We start from the raw sequence: 20,102 nt of genomic DNA, 5'->3' as shown, positions 1-20,102 counted from the left end.
AAATAGGAAATATGAGGAACTCTGACTTCGAAGTCTTCAAAGCTTTCTTTTGATGTGCACATTATGTTATAGGAAAATAAGAGTTACATTTTTATGAATTGTTCCACTGGCACAAATTCCATTTGTAGTTTCACAGTGCCAGACTAAGAACTGTAAGTTGGGACACCTGAAATTTCCCATTCAGAACAAAATCGTTGCGGATAACATAAATTTAATTGCTTGGTGTACTCACCTGGAAGTGGTTTATGAGGAGGCAACTTTGGATTACTGCTTGGAGTATGAACACTGCATATCTTAATGAAACCAGCCATTAACATGATCAAAGCAATTCCCATAAGCAACACTGCCCACCAATAAGCCTAAAAACAAAAGAAAGTATTTCTGGGGGGCTGGCACCCATGTACAAGGGACAGGGGTCATTGAATGCGACTTTCCTTTGCCTTTTAAGTCATCAAAAAGCTGTTCTGAAACATCACTTAAAGACCATAACATTTTAAAAGAAAAATGTCCCCAAAGTTCTTACAGAAAAACACGCTAATACTGCAAATTCATTCTATTATCAGAAGGGCATTTCACAGAAGATGCACTACAACAGAGCTATATAAGCCTAAAACAATCGACAGCTTACACAAAATTGACTATGCAGCTCTATAACGGTGCTTCGTTGTAGCTCTCCTCCCAGTCTATGATTAGGAAAGTGTCATCTAGTGCAATAAAAATAAGCAATGCCAGAGATCAATATATTTAGTTCCTTAAAAGAAGCCAGAACATGCAAATATGAAGGGTTAAAGCAGGTAAACTTGTTAAGTCAAAAACATGACCACCCAAACAGACAGTGGACTGAACAGAGATATAACAAAATATTTACTTGGGTTTTTGTTACTTATTTGTTTCCATTCCCTTCCATCTGTCAAAACTTACTTGCTGCACTCAGATGCTTATAGAAAAACTAGTAAAACAAGGTCTGATTGTACTTCAAAGAATGCTGAAGTGCTGTATATATAGAGCAACACGTACCAACTGTGAATACTGATTAACAAGAAAAATTTATATTAGACTGGTAAGGAAAAAATACTTACCACAATCCATTCTGCAATATTTTCATATAGTTCTGGATTAAAAATGGCTTTCTTTAATCTAGCTAGAGGGCCATCAGCATCTACCAGCCGGCACCTCATAAACACATCACAGTAGCCTTTGAAATCATTACAAGGAGATCCAGGTTGCAAAGTAATAGTTTTGCGACCGAAGTGTTTCTCCCACTGGTTAGAGCCTGTACTTGCACAAGTAGCTGGGTCCACTGAAAAGGAAAATTGTTTGAAAAAAACAAATTAGATTAACCAAACTGTTTATTGTATTAGAATATCTGTGCATGAATCCCTTGGTGCTCAATTCTTGAAAATGCTTTTGAAAAAATTTCAAGTTTCTACTTATATGTATAAAACCAAAATATTGTTCATTTCCTATAAAACATAATGCCTCTATCTGAAACTAATTATGTACAAAATTGCAGTATGCTCTCAAGAAAAAATAAAACATAAACACCATGAGGAGATTCCTTAGATGCCCACTGCTGTATTTATGCTTCCAATTCAGACAAACCTTACTTTTTCTCATGCAGCAGACGTGACACAGTTCTCTATCGTCCTTGCCATCTGAACTAGCACATGTGCATTCCTCCAAGCCATACTTCTCACAGATAGAGCCAGCACATTGCTGTTTGAGACAAGAGCACGAGAACACAAACATCAATTTAACTTTTAAGCACGCTGACGTTAGGAAAGATTAATTTTTAAATAGCTGAAAGCACAATCATCAGTCTAAAGATGCTTATCAATGAAAATAATAGCTTGAATTTCTTCTGAAGTTTGTAAAACAGAATTTATTACACTTACTCAGTTGCAGTGTTTAGGCTTATTTGATCCTTTCTTTAAATGGTAATTTACACAGTTATATTTTTTAACACTGTATTTTCTTTTAGGGCCTCAGAGTACCCTGCAGAACACTCACAGCACTGCAATTCACACTGGAACATGATTACTCAAAACTGTGGTTAGCAAGATAAATCAAAAGCATGTCTCCAAAAATATTTTCTCTCAGAAAATAGTAATAAAAATTTATGGCAGGAAAGATTCTAATTCCACTCTGGAAGGACTCCTCAAATTAAAAAAAAAAATAAAAAAATCACTGCACTTATGTCGTTTAAAAATTAAGGAACTATATAAAGACAATTCTTCTATCTTTTTTTCCATATTTAAAATGACTGAATTAGCTGAAAAATTTTTGAGTAGTATCATTTAATTCAAAACCTGGATTGTGGAAAACAGACTTAAAGCAGCACAAGTTACATCTCTAAGAGGATGACTTCTGCTTGTTTCTGCTTCCAAATAAACATAGATTAACTTATAAGAGACTTCCCATCAATATTTCATAGCAACTACCATGGACTCTTTAACCCAGGAAACTAATGGCAGTTCAGGGTAATTCTATATGCTGGCATATCTGTCCTGCATGCACATGGGTGGAAGAACTGTGTATTTTCATTAAACTAGATTACATGGATTGACAGCATATCTAATTTTCTAAGGCAATAATATTACTTGTTGAAGACTGAAGAAAAATGAAAAGATGGAACTAGGAAATAAAACACTTTAATAGTCTCGATTTCTACCCCAAAAAAATTTAAATGGAACTTTCTCAAACTGTAAAGCTATCTTGGTATGTTACCTGCTTAGTATTTGATGTAGCTTCACAGTTCTTTTGATTGAAACCAATAAATCAAGCTTTTTTCTTTTTTGAAATAATAAAACAAACCAAACCAAAAACAACTGCGGTTGCATATGACTGAATAAACCATACCCCATTTATGCAAACTTGTGTGTGCCTGTTGCAGTCTGTGAAGTTTGGTTTAGGCTCAGAAGCTGGACAGAGAGCACTGACACCATTACACATTCCTTCTCGTGCACAGTCAGAATCATTTCGACACTTATCAGTCTTCAGTTTGAAATTACACTGTGCAGTACAGCAGGGGCCTTGACTAGGGCTAGAAATAAAGAGAACACATGGATGTAAAGAAAAAGCATGAATAAATCCAAGAAGAACTATTTATCCTGAAACTTACTCAAACACTTCACATTTCTGCTAAGTAAAATGTCAATTGAAAATAATTTCTTCCTGTCCATTAAGGTAACAAAAGGTTACTGCACTGAATATGGATTTCTTAGTCACTGTACTAGCCAATTAAACTCTTTGCATTATATTAGAAAAACAGTACAAGCAACATTTTAAATTAAAACATACAGCAAATAACAGCATTTCAAAGTTTGTACATGCAAATCATTCAATTAGCAAGCTGGTAAAATTAATTCAGGAACAACTGATTAGTTTGATAGTCTCAACAAAAAAAAAATGTAGTAAATCAGTCAAGCTTTATACCACCGTAAGGAATTTTTTGTTTGTTCTGTGTTTGTTTTGTTGTTTTTTTTTAACTTTCTGCAGCCATACTACTCACATTGTTTAAATAAAAAAGAAAAGGGAAGGAGACATGTCAGCTCTTATGTCGGAGATCACAGTCAGCATACAAACTAATTTTTGGGGGGAAAAAAGTTTGCCAAAGCAGCTTCACCAGCTCCCCCAAAACACTTGGGCTCCTTTCTGTCCCAGACATCAAAGCATTTGAGCCCCTTACACTGGCGAAACAGCAGGGAACGATCATTTCCTTCTCCTGAAGCTGTGTTTGAGTACGTATGCCACTACAAGCTGCAGAAGAGCGAGGGTTATGAAACACACATTAACGACTTGATTCAAGCTAAGCCTCCTGAGTTCTCAACTCAAATTATTCTGTACCTCAATATTCACAGTGTGTTGACTGGCATTCAGCAGGCACCAGAAGATAACAAAGACCTTCTGCGGGTCAGGATCTCTCTATTTTAAAACTACTGCATGCCTACAAAAATTACTCTTGACATCACACATGTAGAAGACATGTAAAGCAGCTAGGTAGGTACCATAGTTTTCCTAAAATGTGTTTTACATGATCCAATCTTGCATTTGGATTTGGTTTACATGTCTTTGGAAACCTCTTTGTACAGCAAAATTTTCAATCTTAACAGAACTGGAAAAAGAGGAATCCTAAATCAAAAATGATGGAGTAATTCCTATTTAAGACTGCTCCCAGCAGGGCATAAAGCGAGAGTACAGTCAGCTGAGCAGGAGGGAGCAAGAAAGAAGGTGGCGGTGGCACCTGGTGTACTCAGAAGGGAACAGCTGCTCACCATTGCTGCCATGTAAAGCAAAATGCCAGAAACCAGTAATAAGAGGTATTAACCAATAAAAAGATGAATATAAAGCCTTTATTTTAGTAGAAAAAGTAAGAATTTGCAAGAGGGAGGGAACCACACGTGCGAAATTATTACAACTATGAATTCACAGGAGATGGTCTTTCTACCATGTCTACACTGTCAAATACATTTTAACAGTAGATGCTACTTTTATTTCCACTCCCGCGATGACAGAGATCATTCTTACGGCAGGAAAATCTAATTACAACAAAATTGTGTACATTGTATTAAAAAGTTGAGCTGGTTTAGACTTAAAAATAAATAGTAATTCTCTCCATCTTTGGCTAAGAGTCTAACCGGACACTAAATTTATGTGTCTCTCTTAAGAGGAAAAAAGCTCATGCCTTCCACTTGAAAAAAAATCCAAAAGTTTTCAGATGAAGTAGAAATTTAACATGTGTCTTAAGTCACAGAACTACAAGATAGAAGTTGACTTACTTCACTGTAAGTTTTATGATCTTTAAAATTTCCTCTTATAAATCACTGTGTACACAATGCTGCCAAGATACAAGGTGACTTAAAAACCAGTTTAATTTGTTAAACAAGCATTTTTTATAAAAAAATAATAAATCAATCCTCTATATCCTTCAATCATCTTCCAGTTAGGCAATGCTGTAGAAATGGCCCTAGGATAGGATCCAATTTCATAATACTCTCCATTATCCTTTGGGCAATTAATACTCTCCTGTACCTGCTGTAAAAACAGTATCCTAGACGTGTTTTTCTGACTCATACAGTTTTTGCAAGAATTATACACAACATGTTTCTGATAGACAACAGAATTTCAACACGTAGTTGTCTGCACTGAGTATTATGATAAGTGAGCATTGATACAAGCCAGTGCCATTAGGCTTTTTGAAAAGCTAGAGAACAGTCATCTAGGAGAAAAGCGAGCTACAATTAGCACCAAGAATTGCATAGCATAATGGTGAGTGACAAGTTCATAAGCACAATGTAAGTCATATTTAAGAAAGTAAATGCTTTAAGAATAATGCAAGTAAAATAGATTCTAAAATAGCAATTATAGCTACCAATAAATCCCGAAAATTAAAGTGTACTGTAACAAACATGCACAATACCTGCAGTGTTTGCCTGGTTTTAACTTGCATTTTTTATCTTCTGACTGGTTTGCATCATAACAGCATTCATCTTTACACTGGTCACTGTATCCACAATCACACTGTTCTCCTTGTTCAACCAGTCCATTACCACAGATGGGTTGACCAGACTCTAAAAATGCCAGTATATTTATGTACAAAGCAGTACAAAGGATATGCAAATAGACTCACAAATGTTAACATTGATTTGCAACAGCATCCAGCTAATTGTGACTGAAAATGCCTGGTCAAGATGGACTTCAGACTAGGGCGCAAAGCAACTTGCATCGTTTGCTTGCCACCCAACTTAGTCACTCCTGCAACTCATAGGATTCTCAGCCTCTGAGTAAAAGATTTCTGCTGATAACAGGGGGAGTTTCTTGTGTGGATAAGAAATATACGGTGATAAGAGGAAGTTTTCTGTTAAGCCTTCAAAGCAGCAGCAACCTTTCTTGCACTCCTTCCCCTTTAATAGAGTCTGAGGACCTTAAGGCAAAAGCTGATGGTGCTGGGGTGAATGAACCACTACTTACTCCAAAACCCAAACCTACTCACTGCACTACCTCAGAAAACTTGTGAGAGGCCACACACCACAGACTCCAGGAAGATTCCTGCAATTATTTTTTTTGTTGTTACTGTTTAAACAGAACTTCCTGTATTTTAATTTGTGCTCCTTACCTCTTGTCCTTTCACTGGGCGTGACTGCAAACAGTCTGATCCTGTTTTCTTTACTCCCTCCCACCAGGCATTTATAACCCAGGGGAGGCAACCCCCCAACATTCTGTTCTCCAGCCTAAACAGTCTCAGCTCCCACAGCCTCTCCTCATGTGTCAGATGCTCCAATCCCTTAATCATCTTTGCGGCCCTTTGCTGGACTCACTCCAGTATGTCTGTGTCTTTACTGTACTGGGGAGCCCAGAACTTAACGACAGTACTCCAGTTCTCAAATTCAGTTCTTTACTTACAGAATTCTTCCAGTAAATTAAAACAAAAAACAAGTAAAATAAAGACTAAACCACATTTCTAATTAAGCAGAACAGTAATAGCTTCGCCATTCTTCTTTTGGGATGACTAAATACATACCAACAAAACAATTATTTCTTTTCTTCTCAAGAACTTGGCTGATATTTCGAATGCTACAGATAGAGAACTTGTTGTTGTTAAGTTTGTCCCCAGATGTAGCTCTTGCATACATGATATAATTGCCATTTTCTTTCTGTCCCAAGTTCTTGGACTCTCCTGGAGTGCACTCCATTCCAGAATCGTGCTGCAAAACAAATATTTTAAAACTATTTCTATTTCTATCAAGACAGCTGCTCTAATTTCTTTCTGTCTTTTTACACATCTGCAAAAGTAACCTGGTTTGATAACCTTGACACAGTGAGAATAAAAGGTTCACAGAGAAACCCCACTATCTTATACTAAAGTTTCTTAAAATAGAAAATGTGTATGGAAAACAAAGGTTTGGTTTGGGTTTTGTTGTTTGTTTGTTTGTTTATTTTTTTCTCCAGAAACAGTAACAAGTATCTAATTTCTTCAGTTTTAGCTTATTTGCGTTCATGGTAATGTATAGGGCAAGTGCATGTCCTGGAACGAATACCAACTCAAAAAAGTCGCCATCTCCTGAAAAGAGTGGCTTTATGAACACAAAAGGATATTAAGTATTCTGTGGAATAAAAGCAGAAAGTAACTGAAACAGCAGTCCATTCTGCTTGCTTCTTTTGAGGGAAGTTTTGTTTGTCAGCCAGTGACTAGATCTACACAGTATCAGCACAAGGAATGAAATGCATTACGTATTGGCATTCTAGCAATTAGCAAACTGACAACATACTAAGCTGTTACGTGTAAGAGGAACTCCAGTGCTGTTCTGATGCATTCAACTTTCCAGAAATACAACCTATGTCTCCAAAAGAAGTAGTTAAATTTAAAAATTTTCAACATAGTTGCGAGAACTGCATCATTTATTACAGTTTGAAAAAAACAAACGCATGAGTAACATTAAAAGACCCATCTTCCAGGCTGATCCAAAATATGTTTCACTCAGTGCGACTGTTTTTCCAGTTTTATGTGCTTGTATTTTCAGTTATGCTTGGAAGGCTTGTTCCCACTCAGAGCAGTGGTATTAGGGATTTTTTTCAAGTCACATGAAAAAAGGATTCATATGTGAACATCTGTTTTGGAAGAACTCATGATTCCTGTCATTTTACTTCCAAGAATAAGAAGCCTATATACTTAAGTTTAAAAAAAAAAAATCCAAACCAGAAAACTTTGTTCTCATCTCCAGCAAAACCAAAAGGCTCAAGCTTTCAGCTTGCCACAAACAAATCATGTCCCTAAATGACCGGGAGACAAATTTTGCTTCAAAATAACTGTTCTTGGTATCTTAATCCTCCCCATAATTTTCTTCGGTAAACTTTAAGTATAAATAATTGAACTCTAGAAGCAGCCATTTCTATCTTCACTTGTTGAATAAAGCTTCATCTTAACCAAATTTGCATTGATTGCATTCTCCTCTCTAGGATAAACTAAAATACATTTATAAAGTATGTGTGACCCTAGTCTTCAATAAAACACAGGGAAGTTTTTAGAGAAAGCTAATGTAGACCCTTTATAAGAAATTGAACTAGTAAGAAATACACCATTCACAAAATCCACTGTTGCACCAGTGTTGTCAAATACTCGTTAAAGGGGCTTAGTTCATCAATCTGGTTTTCATTTATATACAGTGTGCATGCACATATGCACATGCAGTCACGGTCATATTTTCCTCGTTCATAAAGAGTAAAAACTCCATTTGCAAATCATGCAAAACAGTTGGAAGTGAGTTAGCAGATCAATAGTAATACTCACAGGTGAACCAAAGTTATGCCCAACTTCATGAGCAAAAGTAATGTGAGAAACCTTGGGAGGAACATGAGAGCCATAGTTCTGAACAGTGATGATTCCGGTGTTCAGAGACTTCTTCTTACCATCAGAATACAGTTTGCTCTTTTCACATATTCCACCAGAGCTCCCTGCATTTAGATAAAAATACAACAGGTCATCACTGAAGAAAAGCAGTACTGTATTACTTCTCTAGTGACATTTAGAACAAGAAACAGCTTGCCTCCTCAGTGGATAAGTTCTTTTGTGTAATTAATATTAACACAACTTTTAAAGTAGATTAGATTTATCCACACTAATGCTCTCAGCACTGAATGGATACACTCACACAAGAAGTTAGCTGTTTTAGAAAGAGCTGTTTCGGGCTTTCACTGCACAGACAGGCCCTGAGTTCATCACACCTGTAGTACAAGACTAGCACGGTGCAACATCCAATACAGGCAGCCTCAATCTACATCCCAAGTGGACTTCACCAAGTTAAAAAAAACCAACAGTAAAATCACAGGAGATCCTCTCTCACAGTAAGAACATTTACATAAAATGTCCAAGCTAAGCTATACATCCTTGTCAGCAAAAGTGACTCGTTTTTCCACTGTGCAAACTAAAGCTGAAAATGCTTCTGATGTGTGGGTTAATCAGACCCTGTTTAGAAGGCCATCACACTTCTCTTCCGAAAGTCTTGAAACTGTGACTTTAGCGTCACTGAATTTTTCTGTAAGTCGAGTTTGTACTGAGGCATTATCAATGTTCTAAAGTTCAGCTATTCTACTGCTAACATAAATGGTGTCTAAAACACTCTCTAAAGAAGTTGCCTTCCTTTCTGAAGTAAAAGACCATTTTAGTGAAATATCCTATGCCAGTATGTGTGTTTAGGATTAAAATCTCTTGATTTTTCTCAATTAAATTCAGTTTTGGAAGCAGTGTTTACGGAATGCCCGTTCCAATTCATCCAGTGCTTGCTCAGTCTACACACTGGACTTGTGATCACAGACCCAGTTTCCCATTTACACAGGCCAGCTGTGTGTCTTGCACTCACTACGGTGAGTCCACACAGGTCCCTCTCCTCTAACATACTTGCTACACTCATGGGTTCACTGATCTGTTCTCTGACCACTGTACTAATACTTATTTAAGCATTTTAAGCTCCTGAAATTGAAGTCTGACAGACTGTCACACCATATTTTTCCACGTAGCACCAATACTCTACAACCAAAATGTGCTTTAGAGGAAAGTACAGCAGTAAACAAAGTGAGGTTGTAATGTATAGCTACACCTCATAAACAGTTTACATGTTTCTTCCACAATTATTTGAATTCTGTTAAAGCTCTTCATAATGCTCTCCTAACAGTATCCAGTCTCTTGCAAAGTTTCATACAACCTGCTGTTCTCCAGCTAATTCCTTATTATATAGAAATCACTTGAGGGAAGAAACAAGGGAAGACCGTTCCTTCTGAATTTCTGATTTTGATTTCTGTGAAAGCTTCCACAATTTGGCATGTGTGCTGACCTATAACTAAAGATTTGGTATCTACTCAAATTTAAAGACTAACAACTTTCAAATATATCAGACTAATACATCCTATAAAGTTCATACATCCAGGACAAACACCTTGAGATGCTGCACACGTGAAGACCATTGTTCGATTTTTTTATATCGAGATATACATCAGAACCAAAATATACAACTAGGTTGACACTAATGAGAAGCAGTTCAAGAATAGTCACACAAAAATTACTCTGGTATCTCCTAGAACAAGATCTCGCTGATTTTACTTTGTTTTAAAAAAAAAAAGAAAAATTGCTTCCAATACTACCTAGAAAACCTAAGGGTTCTGCAGTGTAGTACTACTACAAAATTCAAACTGCACAGTTGTAAGCTCTGTTTATATACAGCAGAAATACTTCTGGCACTTTACTGCTCACTCATACCTGTCATAAAAAAATTCATCCAAGTAATACAACCTCTGTCTAACAAAAGAAGTATTTTTTTATTTATTGCTCATGTCTTGCTCATCAGAAAGACAGCAAGACTAACTGAAGTGACACGGTACGCTGTTTATATTGAAAAAAATAAATTAAACCATACCTACCAAAAATTGTGAAAAGTCGGTTATGAGATTTTTATCTACTTGCTGCCAATTTAAATGACATAATTTCTAATTTTCTTCTTTGTGCCTACCTACAATACTTTATCTCATAATGCTGATGGTTTGCATATTATTACCTGAAGGGGCTCCAACCCAAGCCAGACCAAGGACTCCATCATCAAAATCACGGTCTGTAAACACATAGGCCAAGCAATAATCATCATGATTCTGTTCCGAGTTCAGTTCCAGAAACTTTTCCACACCAATATTAGGAAATCTGAAGGGATTGGAAGAGTCCTTCTCATCTACAGTTGTGTTTATCTAAAAGTAAATTGAAACAAACTGTAAGACAAGATTCACTTTCACTTGCCTTGTAAATACCAGCTAAGAGGCCTGCTGTTGTCAATACCTTGTTATGTTAAATAAAGATGTGGCTAAAGATTTATAGGCCTTGACAAATTACAACCCCAATATTTGGAAAACCAGGTTCTACAATAAATTAAGAACTGCATTTGTGTAGTAAATCCCCCCTCTCTTATTTCTTTTTCCTTTCCATCAGTAGCAAAAAGTTTGTATTTATTCTCTTAAATCATCACTTTTAGCAGGAACTTTCAACCTGGAGAGCCACTATTTCATGATTAAAGCACTTGCAGAGCAATACAGTCTACTTGCCTCACAGTCAACACTGCTGAAATATAAGAAGTTCATTCCAATAAAAACTGATTACAGCTTAACAGCAGAAACAGCAGGCTTTTGACAGTAAGCACTAAAATAAATGTGTTGGGGAGCTATTTACTACAGAGACACCTGTGTTATGAAATTACTAACAATAAATGGTTACAAGTGAACAGCAAAAGGACTTTTTAAAAAAAAAAAACAAGCAGACAACCAGCCTCCCAGCAATATCAGTGAAGCTAAAAGTGTTTCCAACACAACTTACTCTTATTCGTTTCACCATGAAGCTGATGTTACGGATTCCTGAGAAATCTGTTGACTGGTAAATTGTGTCAATAGCTTTAACGTGGCTGGATATCTGCAAAAAACAAAAGTACCTACAGTTCAAACTTCTGTGCACTACGCTATAGCTAGTCTTACAAAGCAACAACTGCAAGGCCTATACTTTTACATACAAGATATTGTGCCACAGGAACTCCAACAGGCCTTTTTAAATCCAGTGCTGAGTAAATCACCACATAACCTAGTACCGGCATTGCCAGCATACCAGATTACAGCAAAGTATTTTGTTGTCTTTTTTTTTTTAAACACATAATTCTATCAAGCATTCAGATACTTCTTTATGATACTCATTAGACTCACTGCCACAGTAAGATAGCACTGTAGTTAAAATTGTATTTGAAGTGCTGCATTTCTTTTTTTTTGTGCAACAACTTACTTGTTAGAGCATTATTCTTTCATTTCTGGTCGAAAACAAATGTGAAAAAATTGATCATTTATCTTTCCCAAGAGCACACAGAAATGCTAACTCATTGAAAACCTGATTTTGAAGGTGACTTCAGAGCTTTAGAAAACGTTACTCAAATTGAATTACGTATGTACAATGTGATGAACAAATAGTAAAAGTCAGATTTGCAAGTGGTAGTGAAGCTTCAGACTTCAAGAGAAGTATACCAATGTACCAGTTATATTTTTAGCAAACTATTAAAGAAAAAAAGCCACACGAACCAACCCTTTTTCTAGTTAATAGTATATTGACAAATGAAAAGCACCTGTCTCCAGTGGCCACTGCTTTTTAACCTTCCACTACATCAGACTCTACAGGAACAGATCTCAGTGTCATTAGGTCACAGTGTTTTGAATTAAAGTTTCAAATGCAAAGCTATGCCAGTGTTAACACCGAGGCTTGGCAGGCTGTCAAACAGAACAGAAACTCTTGAGGAAGTATTATTTTTCTGAGTAGGAACAGAGAAAAGTCAGACTGCAAGTCTTGCTCTGAGGTGCTGAACAAACCACAGCTGCCATTATTAACTAAAGGAAGCACAAGTGCCCAGGACTTCTGTCACAGATACAGAGCATCTTTTTAGTGATGTTAAAAAAAAAAAAAAAAAGCGCTGTTTCAGTAATGTCACAATCACTTGCATTCACAATAATGAAACGACATTCTAAAGTAAATAAGCAATAATATACACAATTAAGTTACATGAAATTTATCAGAAATACAGAAATAATGTACAAGCAGATAATTTAAAACAAAGGCATTGGAAATACCTGTGCAATTACAGCTTCCCTTGTTCCATAATGCTTGTAGAACAAATGATCCGTCTGAATATACAGCTGACATGTATTTTTTTCAGCCTGCGTGGCACGCTTTTTTCTTAAAAGCTGTGGACCATTGTTCTTGGGCTCTTCAACAGGCTTCTGCATATACACAGGAAACATTAATTTTGTACATCTACATGCTGCACTAGACTACCTAAAAATAGCGATGGATTTTTCTAAACATACTGCACTAACAAAACCAGATTTTCTTTCTTTTTCTTTAACCCTCAAAGCTTCATGAATCTTGAAATGAACTAAGTATGTTACAGCTAGTTTTCAAGTATACCATCTATTTTTAGATCTCATTCAAATCCTTCTGTGCATTTCTTCTCAAATTACAACAGGCATACAATGTGAAACACATTTTTTTCATTCGTGTGATCTTTGTAATTTTTTCTTTTGCGTAACCCTTTTCTAAAATGAGCAAGCAGTTTGTAGATTAGGAAAAAAACCAGCACGGTGGGACGTAAATGCACCCTCCTTAACACAAGTTATTTCACATTGTAATTACCTTGGCCAGCTACCTGAGCAAACAGAAATACTGCTGTGTGGAACAAAGGGTATGCTAAACATGAAGTTATAATAATGCTCATTAGCCAGAGCAGTATCTGCTAACACATTTGCCTTATGGTATTCACTGGTTGATAGCCCACTCTCTCCGTAAAATTTTACAAGTAAATTTTTGGGAAGGCACGTTTTTGTTACCGACACTGAATTGTGTAATATTTTTGATAATTTCTGTAATCACAATGTAAATACAGTTTAAGTTGTTGATGCTATTTAACAAGCCATATCGTGTAGTTTTGTTGGCATGTACTTAACTGACACCACAAAATTGTGCCAAAACTTGAAACATCTCGTAACACAGATAACACTAAAAGAAACTCAGTAATTTACTGTTGGAGGGGGAAAAAAATATTCCAAAATCATGACAAGTGGTGCAAACCTGAAAACAAAATAAATACAGGACTCTAAACATGTATTCCAAGTCCCTTCCATAGACCACCTACCTCCTATTACAGGCAACCTATAGCATGCTGTAACCCCTCCAGTCCTTTACTACTACGAGCGAGACCCTTCCTACTCACATCACTTCACTGCCCACTGAAAGCACTCAGATGTTACAAGCACGTTACATTAACATAACTTGAAAATCTAAAAGTTATTACTCTTTAAGGACCAATACAGTACTCAGAGATCAAGGCATCCTGAAACTCTTCCTTCTCAACTGCAATGAAGTATATTCATCATCTCAAGTTTGATTTCTGCATCCATCTAAAATTCCAGTTGTTGAAAAATTTAAGATCATGTAGGATTTGTTATGACTATGAGCTAGCATATCTACACTGCAGAAGCAATGAGAAGAAGGATTTAGAAAAATGATGTTAATAAGAAACCTCTAGGAATAATTTAAGTACTTCACAATGTTGAGGGATGACGACTGACCAAAAGTAGAAGAGACAACATACAAGTAACGGGAATTTATCACATTAATTTCTAACCCACATAATCCATTAGCCTGTGTTATACCTCTGTTGTTGGTTCTTCTATACCAGTCATCTGGTACCTCTGCATTCTTTCAAATACTGAATGATCTGCACAACCTCCTTGTGGTCCATATTTGTGTGGGTATTCTAAAAAGAGGAAGGACAGGTTTCAAAATCAAAGAACAAGTGCAGAGTACAGCTGTATCACTGCAAATTATTCAGTTTGTGTCCAATATTGCTCACGTGGTTTGAGGGAAGCATTCTAAGACCCAAGCTTTACGCAGTTGTCTTTTTTTTCATTAAACATTTCTACCAAGATACATTCTTAGTTTTACAAAGAGAACAAAACTGACAATAGCTTCTTAACATTGTTTTCTTTATAGATAACAAAAGAAATATGATGAGTGATGTCTTAACATAAGAACAAAAGCTATTATTTACACATCTGTGCTGATATGCTTGAACTAACAGTAGCCTTAAAAAAAAAAAAACTCACAATGGAAAATTATTAGAGATTAAGTATACTAAAAACTGCTTAGGTAAGAGAAAGGGGTTTTTTTTATTCTACTTGGTAAACTCAAACTAAGAAACCTTGCTAACATCCTTAGAAGATTCTATTACTTCATTCATCTTCCATGGAATTTTTGAAAATTTTTTATATCATGCAACTTGACTACCAATACATAAGAACTGAAACTCTCATGAACCTTGGTTTCAAACTCAACTCTACAATTCTAGAATTACGAGCTTCCTAACAATTTTATTGACAAGGTAAAATGCACAATTTCCACTCTGGAAAATAAACGATACAATTAAGGACAACAGATCAGTGTGTGTATGTATGCATATTTTAAATTTTCATCTGTAAATTTTTGTAACCTGTAATTCTGTATTTAAAACTTACAAGCAAAGTAAAACAAGACTGAAAAGAAAAAATTTCCATCACCTCCATGCTAATTCTAAAAACAAAACCTGTAGTACTATCCAGGTACACATCAGCTAAACATTCTGGAGATGCAAACTAGCTCACGGAGATTATCATACAGTTGGCTGCTTACCAAGGGTAATTGTTTATGCAGATCCCCTTGCACATGTGAACATGCCTCAGACACATACGGTTAGGTTTTGTCTGTTAGTACCTACTGGAGATTTGTAAGCAACTGGCACTTGCAGAAGCTTCCTCTGGAGAAGTACTGAAAGGAAGAGGTCTTGCCCCTTCAGCTTCTCAGCAGACTGGATCCCATTATAAACTGGTGCCCCAGTGAGAGAAAATGGAGTACCAGCTACAGGTGCCACGTATGCAAGTATTTAGGGAACCAGTTTCTGTAGGGCAAACCATAGTTATACCATCACCTTAATAGGGTGTGGGGTTTGTCAGAAATGTGTAAACTTAACCAAGATTTGTTGGTGGGTTTTTTTTTTTTATTTCTGTTTGTTTGCTGGGTGGTGGCGTGGTTTTTTTTTTAAGCAAGCATGGAGACCCAGAATCACAGAGTACACATACAGGGAACGCATACATAGGGGTAGATTTATAAAGCCCAAGACCTGACATCAAGGACCTGCTGTCCACATTATATGCATTTCAGGCTATTTCACCCTGGACTAGCTCAGCTCTACTCTGGTTCTGCGGAGTCAAAGCCTGTTAGCAGCTGGAGCACAGCAGATGCACTCTGGTACAGTTTTGGCTAGTTGCCTTTAATTATCTTTGACTCTCATACCTGTTTCCTGCAGTCATACCATATGATACTGCTAAACTATTTCAATATACAAGCCCGATTTACTTCAGATTTTCTCCCTATATCATTAATTTCTAAACTTCATATTTCAATCATTGAAAGCTGGGGGAAAATTAAATAGCGAAAATGAATTAAAAAAAAAAATTGTATATTTGGCATACAGCTGAAATTGAGTTCTGAAAAAACCCAAACCATTTAATATGAGTTTATGCTCCAAAATACTCAAAGACCAGATTCAATGGACCCACTGATAAACTTAAAAGGACTGATTAAGAAATAAAAGCAGTCTTCCAACCTTTATTCCTCTCCATCACACATAAGCCAGTATTTAAAGAAGTCATGTTTAACACTAGCTTTTTAAAACTAGTTAAATGACAAATGAGGTAATTTAAACTTATTAACATTTCTTTTTCAAACTGGGTCCTTTTCCAGGTACAAAGTATTTTATTTCAACTGTAAACTTTGTCTAGTGAGAAAGAAACAGATATAATAAACACACTTCTTGGCAAAGAAAGTTTCAGCCTAAGAGTAACTGAAAGATTATAGTTGGGTGTAAGCAGTTATTTATTATCTCACTAGCAAATTAATTCTATCTACTCTAAAGATCCAAGTACAGCATTGTATGTCAAAACTTCTTCCCAGTCTGAATTTTAGAGAAGCTGCTCCAACACACCACAAAATCACTTCTTCTTTGGTCAATTTTATGCCTACTCTGTTTTGACTAGTGTTTGCCAATGAGATTATTAGCAAAATCTTGATACTGTGTGGGAGGTAATATATTTGAATTCTAATAAGGTTGTTTCTTTAAATTAAAAACACCTTTTCAGAGGTAACTACAATGCATGCACACTAAAGTTTTTGAAAAAAATCCGAGACTTCTGAAGAAAGTGGTATTTTCCTTTCACTGTTTTACAGAAATGTTCATGAATTACTGTTATTAGAGCCTTTCAAGTTCACTTAACAATTTTCTGTGTATTGGTTTCCCACATTTCAATGTCTTAATGCCACACAAATACCATTTTTGAACTGCTGTCTCATCACATTCCTCCCAGTATGGCTAGCCCTAGCACAGTGTCAGAAGGATGAAGGGCGAGAAAAGGACAAAAATGCTTATGCTGTGAGCCACCTCACCCAATTTGATTAGCAACGTAGTGGAACACAGCTTTGCTGTAACCAATATTAAACAAAAAGCACCACTCACTGCTGGGGTCATCTTTACTCTCTGGGATCCTGTTTACTGTCACTAGACTGGAGTCAAGAGCAGAGAATTAGTGGTATGATCCTTTCCCTTCTCTATCTCCACCACTTTCATTTACCCCCACCATAGCATTTAAGAAAAACACTCTCCTGTATTTCACCTATTTAAAATTCTCATTACCCACTACACGACCACATCGCCGACCACTAACTAGTATCTGTGACAAAAGCACGTTACAGAAGGGTGGGAGTAACAGACCTTGCTGCCTCACCATCAGCACACTCCATCTATATAAACCCACCCTGACTGGAAAACAGCTCCTGCAGGTGGGAACTGCAGGAATCCACAAAAATTAACTGGAAACATGACAGCACAGCGTATTTTGCACCAGCACAAAACGCTGTTTCCTGCTATCACCACACTTTTACTCATACTCTGTTGCATTATGACAACTGATGGAACAGTACTAGAAATAAATGCTTTCAGTGCATTACACAAAATAATGTCTTTGCTCTGTATCTCGTTTCCCAAAAAGGTTAGGAAATCCCTTAACACATTTTCAACACTACCTGCCTGCAATGCAAACAAATACTTCTCACTTCAAAAGCAACAGTCTAGCAAGAAACACTTTGAAAGTGTGACAGTTAAAATCATAAAGAATTGAACATGAAACCATTGGCAACAGCAATTGCCAAGTTTTTGCATGTGCCGGAGAAGACAAAACTCCCGTGGACAGAGTTGAATCCGCCCTGCCAAACACGGGAGGCAGGTAAGATAGGATGCTTACTTTGGAACCATGTCTATCTTACAGAGAAAGCTGCACACAGAACCTTCTTTTGACAAACACTGTGCTACCCCCAAACTGTGAGGGCACTGTTCCCTTTTCATCTTTTGAGGCTTCCTCTTTCTACCATCCCCTGCAGTAGCTCCATTTCTGGAACTAAGCAGGAACTACACTGTGTCAGATGACTAGGACAGTTTTTGACTTGCATCGCACAAGTCTGGTTCATGCTCCTGTGATGTTTTTCAGCGCTTTGAGCGGCGCATCCTTCTGCCAGCTCTTTGGGATCAAGAGCTTCTTAGCCTGTCCCTAGCCACAACCCTGCGAGGTGATCAAGGGAAAACACGTGCTTTTAGCATGAAACAATGGCTCACGGTGAATGCAGAGTTGAGGAAAAACTAGAAGTCTACTTTCCATCAGATCTATGAAAGAAAGAGTTTAATTACAGGATCAATTTTCTAACTAGAGAAAATCCCCAGACAAAACACTTTTTCTTTTCCCATGTTGTCCACTTTCCCATTTTCCACTTTCAATTTTTGTATACCCTGACAGAATGTTAAAAACCAGTAAACAACAATAATGTAATAACAAATCTAAAAAACAAAGTTTGTCATTTTGTACTTTCTGACAGCGGTATTCTAACTAGATGGCAGATCATTATTAGTGATACATCAAATCCAGATGCTTGAAATAAGGATTTTTATCATTTTAAAGCAAGGCACTGCCTACCACAAAGAAATACCTGACCATATGATTTTTTTTTCTTCTGCTTGTCAGTGAATAGTGTGATCTGTTAAGCATTTAGGTTAGGTGCTTAACAGATACTGGATTTCAGCATCTGAGGCAAGGATATGACATCAAACTTCCATTGAAAATGATGAAAATTCAGTTCTTCAGCCGCCACAGAGATTTGCCCAATACCAGCAAAAGCAGTGGTGTCACAACAAAATTCAAATTTAAGCAGGTACAAAGCAAAAAAATCCCTGCTACAGATTTCACTCTAAGCAGCCTGTCGCACTGTGCTCCTCCCATGACAACTGCCAAGTAGACCTTCATTATTAAATCGACAAGCACAATATGAAAAAAAAAAGAAACCAAGTTCTCACTAATAATACACAGTCTGCAGTGGCCAGTTCATTCAGCAGATAGGGCTTTGCGAAATTACAAAATACACTTTCTGTTCTCAGTTGTATAGATCTTCCAAGACCACAAAGACAACGAAATGACCACGTTCCTTTTCCTGAAGGTCTGAACACTATTTTCATGTCTACTGTTGAGCTGAGAAAATACATATTTTGTATTTTACAGTATGAACTCAGGGATTCATTTGAAGCATATATGATTTAAATAAAATAAATACAGTTCCAATGAAATCCTAGTCCTTAAAGAAAAGTTTCCAAAATACTTTAATGAAAAAAAGCAATTTGCATCTTTCTAGCACTAAATTATAGATCAGTTTGATCATGAGTGTTTTAGAAATTAAAATCATTCAAGTTGTGTTTCAAGTCATGAATAGAAGGCTGCCTTCCACTGGTCACCACATCCACTGTAACAGACAAAAGCTGCCTTATAAAGTTGACAATATAATCCCCATTTACAAAAAAGGCTTTTGTTTAGCTACTGAATAAGAACTCATTGAGATGCTAATCATATATTGCATTGTGATTTCTGAAAAGCACTAAAAGGCATATTGTTTCAAAAGGCTGAAACATGGCTGATCAAAAAAACATACCAAATTAAAGCAAAGACAACTTCTTCCTCTAGCCTCTCCTGAGTTAGAAATTGAGTGTTTTTGTTGCTTTTGCCCTGTTTAAGAACACTAGTAGTTTGACTCTATTTCATAAGAGTTTGCTTTATATTAGAGCAGCAAGAAAAGATTTGCATGGTTGTTTTTATTTTTAAAGCTACTGTAAAAGCTTAGCTTTTTTTTAGTTGTTGGGAGTTTTTTTGGAGCTGCAATTCAATGCAAAAATAGCTCTCATGAAAGGCAAAAAAATTTTAACCTCAATAGCACTATTCATAAAGTGACAGAAGCAGTTGTGTACTTCAGATATTTCAGACCACAGACGTCCTAGAGGCATCTAACATACCAATGAAAAAAGTTAAACTAGACAATCAGAACGCATGCACGACGGGCTCCAAGTCGACATCACCCGACAGGAGTGGCACGTTTTCAAACAGTGCTGCTCAGACTTTGCTCCAGGGTGAGATATGCT

General features: G+C 36.5%; 1 protein-coding gene across 1 annotated transcript in view; it reads right to left on the bottom strand.

The window, feature by feature from the left end:
* The window catches only part of ADAM10 (ADAM metallopeptidase domain 10), a 51,272-nt gene that overhangs the window by 2,505 nt on the left and 28,665 nt on the right, over positions 1-20,102 (bottom strand). Inside the window, exons 5-15 of the mRNA XM_080396630.1 lie at positions 14,215-14,318; positions 12,634-12,783; positions 11,348-11,440; positions 10,545-10,728; positions 8,288-8,451; positions 6,521-6,704; positions 5,420-5,570; positions 2,860-3,043; positions 1,608-1,716; positions 1,080-1,300; positions 233-359 (exon numbers count right to left, since the gene is read on the bottom strand). Of these exons, the coding sequence (XP_080252756.1) occupies positions 233-359; positions 1,080-1,300; positions 1,608-1,716; positions 2,860-3,043; positions 5,420-5,570; positions 6,521-6,704; positions 8,288-8,451; positions 10,545-10,728; positions 11,348-11,440; positions 12,634-12,783; positions 14,215-14,318 (1,671 nt within the window). The remainder of the gene's footprint in view (positions 1-232; positions 360-1,079; positions 1,301-1,607; positions 1,717-2,859; positions 3,044-5,419; positions 5,571-6,520; positions 6,705-8,287; positions 8,452-10,544; positions 10,729-11,347; positions 11,441-12,633; positions 12,784-14,214; positions 14,319-20,102) is intronic.

This window comes from Falco punctatus, assembly GCF_963210335.1.
Source record: "Falco punctatus genome assembly, chromosome: 7".
In the NCBI taxonomy this organism is placed as follows: Eukaryota; Metazoa; Chordata; class Aves; order Falconiformes; family Falconidae; genus Falco; species Falco punctatus.
Note: the sequence above shows the minus strand (reverse complement) of the source record. Positions and strands in the feature narration are given on the sequence as shown.